At 38.4% G+C, this 7,508-nt stretch overlaps 1 protein-coding gene across 1 annotated transcript in view; it reads left to right on the forward strand.

The window, feature by feature from the left end:
* The window catches only part of LOC101850512 (twinkle protein, mitochondrial), a gene marked incomplete in the record, with an annotated part of 18,617 nt that extends 11,892 nt beyond the window's left edge, over positions 1–6,725 (forward strand). Inside the window, 4 exon segments of the mRNA XM_013088191.2 lie at positions 705–819; positions 3,398–3,586; positions 4,777–4,905; positions 6,396–6,725. Of these exon segments, the coding sequence (XP_012943645.2) occupies positions 705–819; positions 3,398–3,586; positions 4,777–4,905; positions 6,396–6,617 (655 nt within the window).
* Positions 6,726–7,508: the final 783 nt, after the last annotated feature.

Raw genomic sequence — 7,508 nt, forward strand, 5'->3', positions numbered from 1 at the left:
CCCCCCAATATTCCCCTATATATTAACATAGTGGTATCCCGTCTTTACCACTTCTGTTTGTGGCAACATTTGGATAATGTTACAGTTTTGATTTTTAAAAACCCTCAAGTGCTTCCACCCATTTCCAGGCTTGTACTTGGCCCTTCCTTCTCCCATGTTGTTGGACTTTTCACATGTCGTAAGTGCGCTCTTATTGTTCATTTCTCGTACTGAAAAGTCTTTTATCATTCTTCATGTCTGTAAATAATCTAGCAAAGATTTTAGGGAGAAAAAGTATCAAATTCAGGTACTGGAATGTTCAGATAAGGCAAAGATTTTCTGAAGTTCTAGCTTTCAGATACTGAGGGTTGCCCATGAGGTATATTGTGTTGATGAGAGCGCAGAAATGTTTACAGTTTCATAAGATTTGGTACAAAGAAATGTGCTTATCGCCTGTGTTGCAAGCAATCCACTTAAGTCCATTTCGGCATTTTTTACTCCAGGGACAAAGAACTAGATTTTTGTTGCGTTTTTCCAATCAGGAATCATGAAAAGCAAAATACTGTAATCTTTGACCATTGCATTAAACTGCATTTTGGAAATGCTACAAAGTGTATCTTTGATAGAGCTTTGGGAGGGTGTAAAAATGAATAGTTCTCAAAATTTAGACTCAAGTGGATTGTTTGCGACAGCGACTTTATGCCCCTTTGTGCATTTGTTGGCAGGAGAAACCTGTCGAAGAGACTGGACCTGTTTGACCAGTACGCTGACCAGTTCCAGCTCTTGCCCATGTACTTCATGACCTTCCATGGACAGGAGAGCATCAAGAAAGTCATCGATGTACGTCTCTCACTATCAGACTAGGAAATTATCTCCTGCTTTTGTCATGTTTTTAAAAAATTTTGTGTCAAGATATTTTGCGTTGTGTTCATCAGTTTTAAGATCTGCTTAAAATAGGTTTGCAAGAATTGGACTTTTACTTACTTGTCTTAGTTGTCCTCTGTGTTGGGGTCACTGCAGTCAGAACATGTCCATCTCTGCTCTCCCCCCCCTCTTCAGGATCCTTCCCAGAGTCTGTCTGCGTATAGTCTCCATCATAATCTGGTTGGAGATTCGTCGGACTGGTCCGCACAGAAGGCTGTGTTTCCCCTCTCCTCTTTAGATCCTGTGGTCTATTTTTTTGTTTACTTTGCAATCTGGCGTGTTGGTCAGTGGCAGGGGGTTAGGCCTAGCCTATTGTTTTGTTTGGCTGAAAGTGTGAGAGTGAGTAAAGTGTGAGTCTCAGTTTAGTTGGTGCAAGTGTATAAAAGCAGTCTGGATTACTACAGGTTAGACTTTAGAGGGGAGAGCTGTATCAAGGCAGAGGAGGCCTGTTGAGAGTATAGGTAGAGAAAAGGCTAGTTAGAGCCTCGGTTTATTTGTGTGTAACGTGTGAGATTCCAACACATCGGGGCTCCAAAGCTGAGGAAAGGATCACCTTCCGGAGAGAAACAGGTTTGGCTAACTCCTGTTGTAGGCGCAGGCAGACAAAAGGTTAATAGTGTTAAACATTGTTTTATGTTCCAAGAAACAACAGATCCCTTTATCCTTCAATCTACCTAGAGTGTGGGAACCGCCATCCGCCCTATTCTTTCTCAAACTTTCTCTTACAGCGGTTAGGACGGTCAGTGGGTCGAGTGTCAAATTCCCTCCCACTTTTGCCTCTCCAGCCAGCTAATCGGACTTTTGCATTTATTTAGTGTACAACATGCTGGCTTTTCTAGTGTTATCTACCATCTATCTTCAACAATATGCAGATGTGTCAGAGTCTGTCATGATATATTATGTCTTTGAATTTGTCATTTCAAGGAAAAGAAAGAAAAAAAATAGAATCTGGAAGTATGTTACTTTTAATGTAAAAGCATTATTGAAGCTGCAAGAATCAGGATTAATTGAAAAAAATGCTGAAAAATATATTAAAAGCTTCAACATGACAAACACTTTTAGTACAGTTTTTTAATTGATTTTCTGTTAATGTTAAAAGAAATTGTTTCAAAATACCATATCAATTCAACTAGGACAGGTTGTGACCTTAGGCTGTAGTTATAAAGCATGTTGTAGAGCGTGATGCACTATAGAAATGCAATTGTTATTATTGTTAATACTCTCATTATTATTAATAATATTATAATGTTATTATTATTAATAGGTATTATTATCATTATTATTATTAATATTATTATTATTATTATTATTATTATTATTATATTATTATTATCATCATCATCATTATTATCAATTATTATTATTATTATTAGTTTTATGTCTGGGAATCATTTGTAAGAGAAAATTATTTGAGTTTGTCCCAGGGAAACTCAACTGTGTACCCATGGTAAGATGAGGCTGCATTTCTCTGTCTACATACCATATCCCATGTTGTTTACATACATGAGTTGAGGTTGTATGTCTATATCATCATGCCATGTCTCATGCTGAAGGAGTACATGGTTTGAGTCCGTGTTTCTGTGTCTACAAGCCATGTATCACTTTGTGTACGTTCTCGGTATTGCCCATGTGTGTATTTCTGTGTTCACAGGCCATGTCACTGTATGTATATAAATACTATATATATGAATGAGGGTTGTGTTTCTGTATCTACAGGCCATGTCACATGCTGAGTGTATATATGAGTAAGGATTGTGTTTCTGTGTTCACAGGCCATGTCACTGTATGTATATAAATACTATATATATGAATGAGGGTTGTGTTTCTGTATCTACAGGCCATGTCACATGCTGAGTGTATATATGAGTAAGGGTTGTGTTTCTGTGTCCACAGGACATGTCATATAAGCTATGTATATATATATATATTTTATATATGAGTAAGGGTTGTGTTTCTCTACCTATATGCTATGTCATAAGCTATGTGTGTGTGTATATATATATATATATATATATATATATATATATATATATATATATATATATATATATATATATATATATATATATATGAAAGGAATGATCAGTGCATTAACATCAACTGAAAGTCATTGGCCTACTCTATTTATGCTCTACAGGAATGGAACAATAAATCTTGAGAGAAGCAAAAAATAGGTCTAGATCTAGATCTATACTCTCAAAACAAAATGCGCCACGCAAAATATCCCTTCCGCACCGGATTTTCTTAAATTACAGAGACAGAAGCGTCTGCCTACAAAAGCGATCGGCGAAATGCAGAAATTTAGTTTTTAGCAGCAAAACTGTCTCAAAACTGAAAAAATGAAGGGCATCATGATCTGGAGAATATTTTTAAGAATCTTTAGGCAAAAACCGCTTGTCTATCGATGCAGCCATTAAAAAGCCTTTTGAATAGCAAAATTCGGCCACCACAAATAGATAATAGATGAGTAAGGGCTGTGTTTCTGTATTTACAGGCCATGTCACACGCTGTGTACGTTCACGACATCGCCCATGTAGTGGTGGACAACCTGCAGTTCATGATGGGCGCCGGTGGTTCCGAGTGGACCGACCGCTTCATGAGGCAGGACTCCATTGTTGCAGCGTTCAGGAAGTTTGCCACCAACATGAACTGCCACGTCACTCTAGTCATACATCCTCGTAAGGTGAGATGATGATAATAAGATCGATTTAACTCTCTTGAACCTGAGCTATTTTTCACCAAACAACCATTGTAGCCTGACAGTTTTGGGGTATATTGAATTGTTAACCACAAAAGACCGTGAAATCTTTCATAATTTTTTTTATTGCAACAGAAGAAAGAAAGAAATGCTCTCACATACAAAGAAAACTACATCTGATTTGTCAGAATAATTTTTATTTTATCAACATTTTGAAATGGCATTGTCTTGGGGTTACGGAACTTTTTTTTTCCGCCCAATTTCTAATAAAGATCATCTATCGCAATGTAGGGGTGACTGACTTATTCCGTTACAGCTAAAAAAAAGTATCGTACATGACTTCACCAAATTTTTAACGAAATGAAACAAGTGGGTCAACTGTTGGCTTGCCGCTTCCCGTAGCTTGTAGCCGAAAAACGTAGGAGATATCGATCGATAAAGCACATCCCGTAAATACAGGGGATTCGGCCACTGGCCCAGCGGTGCGTCCTGTAAATACACGGGAATAGGCTCAGGTGTGTTAATAGTTGACAAGGAGGGCAAAGAGATTGTAAAGCTACTAAAGTACGACCTTGTAGTCTGGCATTTGTCACTTACCTGCTTTAAGCTTAATGTACTCTTACTGTTAAAGCACTCATATCATATATGGTTATAGTTTTGGGTTCCCAATTAGTGATTTCTTTTGCTCGTCAGTTCGCTCCAATCTTTGATCTTGTGATTTGTGAGTATTGTTTGTTTGGTTGATTGTTGGATATTTGAGGAGGGGGGGAGGGGGTCGGGGGAATTCTGGTGCTTTTCCTGTGAAGGCAGGCCCATACATAATTTGTTCCTGGAATCATTTAAGGAGTGCAATGGTCGGTTACCATATCCTGCTGGCTGTGGGGTTCGTGCCAATTGGAGTTTACAAGAAAAGTTCCTGTTATAGTGGCTGTCTCTCCCAGGAAGAGATTTGTCAACGCTCTATTGAGGTAAGAATCCTGTGGAAAAATGCCGCAGAAATTGTTTTCAAGACACTGTCTGTTAGGGATGTGAGTATGTCTACCTTTGTTTAGCATTCCTATTTTTTCACTCATCAGGTTGATGTAATCTACATTTATGTTTAGTCAAATCAGTTTGAAAATTGCTCTACGACTTTCAATAGCATCCTTAAGTGATGATTGCTCTTTTGTTTTCAGGAGAAAGAGAGCGAAGATCTGACCACGGCGTCCGTGTTTGGGTCGGCCAAAGCCACTCAGGAGGCAGACAATGTGCTGATCCTACAGGACAAACGTCTGACCTCTGTGCGGGGTCGCAAATACTTGCAAGTATGTCACCATACAACACACTACAGTACCATACGACACACTGCAGTACCATACAACACGCAACAGTGCCATACAACACATTAGAGTACCATACAACAAGTTACAGTGCCATACAACAAGTTTGTTTTACAGTACCATACAAGTTACAGTTAGTACCATATAACACATTAGAGTACCATACAACAAGTTACAGTACCGTACAACACAGTACAGTACCATACAACAAGTTATGGTACCATACAACAAGTTACAGTACCATACCGCAAGTTACAGTACCATACAACACACTGCAGTACTATACAACACACTGCAGTACCATACAACACACAACAGTGCCATACAATACTTTACAGTACCATACGACACTCTGCAGTACCATACAACAAGTTTGTTTTACAGTACCACACAAGTTACAGTTAGTACCATACAACACACTACAGTTCCATACAACACACTACAGTTCCATACAACACACTACAGTACCATACAACACGTTACAGTACCATACAACATACTACAGTACAATACAACACGTTACAGTACCATACAACACGTTACAGTACCATACAACACGTTACAGTACCTTACAACACATTACAGTACCATGCAAAACACTACAGTAGTACCATACAACACACTACAGTACTATACAACACGTTACAATACCATACAACATGTTGCAATACCATACAAAACGCTACAGTACCGTACAACACACCACAGTACTATACAACACGTTACAGTATCATATGATTCAAACCACTACAGTACCATACAACACACCACAGTAACATACAACACACTACAGTCATACAACACACTACAGTACTTTCCAATATGTTACAGTACCATACAACACACTACAGTGATACCTCATCATATTGCTGTTCTCGTAATTTTTAAATGTTATTCACTTGGTGCCTTTACTGCGAAATCCTGATCTTTCTTGACTTGATTTTCACATGATTCTGATAATTCTCTGCTGTTCCTTCATTCCCCCCTTATGGTAATTTCATCCTCTCCTGAATAAACTATTGTTAACTTTTTGGCTGGCACTTTTGATACAAGTCATGCTGGTACCCTACATCATAAAAGGCTTTCCTACACTTCACTATAAAGTCAGTAACGGGTATGAAAGATCTGAACATTTTCCATTTGAATTCCAATTTGGCGTCTTCAAAACTTTCAAAATTATATGTTTAACAACCCTATCAATGCTGTATGTTTATTTAAGAGGCGGAACCTCCAGATTAAATATCCATCTCCAATAGTATCTAACCAAATGGTGGAGAGCCTTTTAAAAAACTCCTTAAAACAACCCCAAAGTTCAGAATTCCCTGTTGGGGATTTGAACCATTGCCGTCTGGTCTATAGTTAAGCATGATACTGACTGAGCCAACAGCTCACTCAGTTGTGAGTGTTAAGATCTGAATGATTATAAACAATAGAACTGGCACTTTGTAATGCTATTTGTATTTTTTCTTCGTTAGATCACAAAGAATCGTTTTGATGGTGAGCTGGGCCTGATGCTGCTGAAATTTGATAAAGAGTCCCTCAGCTTTGCCTCAAAGGAGAAAGAAAAAGCGCCAGCAAAGAAAGCAGCAAGAGAGGAAGATGAGGAGGCAGACAAAGATGTCGGCAGCGGTGAAACAGTCAGAGCTGAAAGAGAACCAGGTGCTGAGGTGGAGGAGGAAGAAGAGGATGAATTATGACACGGCTGTCGTAGGATAGAATTGGCTTAGTTGTTTTCTTATTGTATGTGTATATTTGTGTGGAAGAGAGGATGTGTGAGAGAGTATGTGTATATGAATGTATGTGTGTGTGTGTGTTTGTGTGTGTGTGTGTGTCAGTGTGTGTGGAGAAGGAGGGGGCGGGGAGGGGGAGTTTGAAAGCACTAAACTGATTTGCCAGTCTCTGAACAACAAGATAAATCTTTTCTTTACACTCGGAGACCAACTTCAGCTGTAGAATTGTCCTGTAATGTGTCCTCAGCCTCATACAATTTCTACTGGAGAGATACAGAGGTTGGTGTGGTTGTGAATGTGATTAACTCTCTATAGCTGCCAACCGGTACGAAAAAACGCATTGAATATTTTTTGTAGGGTCTGAGCAGGAGTATGAAAGTCTATTTTCATATCGCTAAATTTTCTGTTGAAGCGAAAGAGAAGAAATAAAGATTAAGATGACTAGTGGTTTCTTCTATTGCCGATGAGACTTATTCTGAAAGAGAAGAGTTTGTCACATTTTTAGTATTTAAAAACTTCATTTCCACTTGTGGATATGTGCAGCTTAGGGGCTTCTCTCATGGTTTCAGCTTTTCTAATTCATGAAATCTCATATAATTTGCTGCCCCCTGTAATTTTTGTTCTCCAACTGAGTATGTCAGGAGTCAGGCTCTCCCATGTTGAGGATTTCAATACTGAGATGATAAAATGACACTTGTGAACATCTGTTCTCAAATATTCTTGTAAGATGATGGATTTTTTCTCTCCTGTATTGTTGGTACATTATTTCTTATTTTCTTTTTCCATCTTCTTTCTTTACCTGTGGGGCTCAGTATCCTGCTTTTTAATTGTTCTATTTGTGTTTAGTAGGGTGTCGTA

This window comes from Aplysia californica, unplaced genomic scaffold (assembly GCF_000002075.1).
Source record: "Aplysia californica isolate F4 #8 unplaced genomic scaffold, AplCal3.0 scaffold00700, whole genome shotgun sequence".
In the NCBI taxonomy this organism is placed as follows: Eukaryota; Metazoa; Mollusca; class Gastropoda; order Aplysiida; family Aplysiidae; genus Aplysia; species Aplysia californica.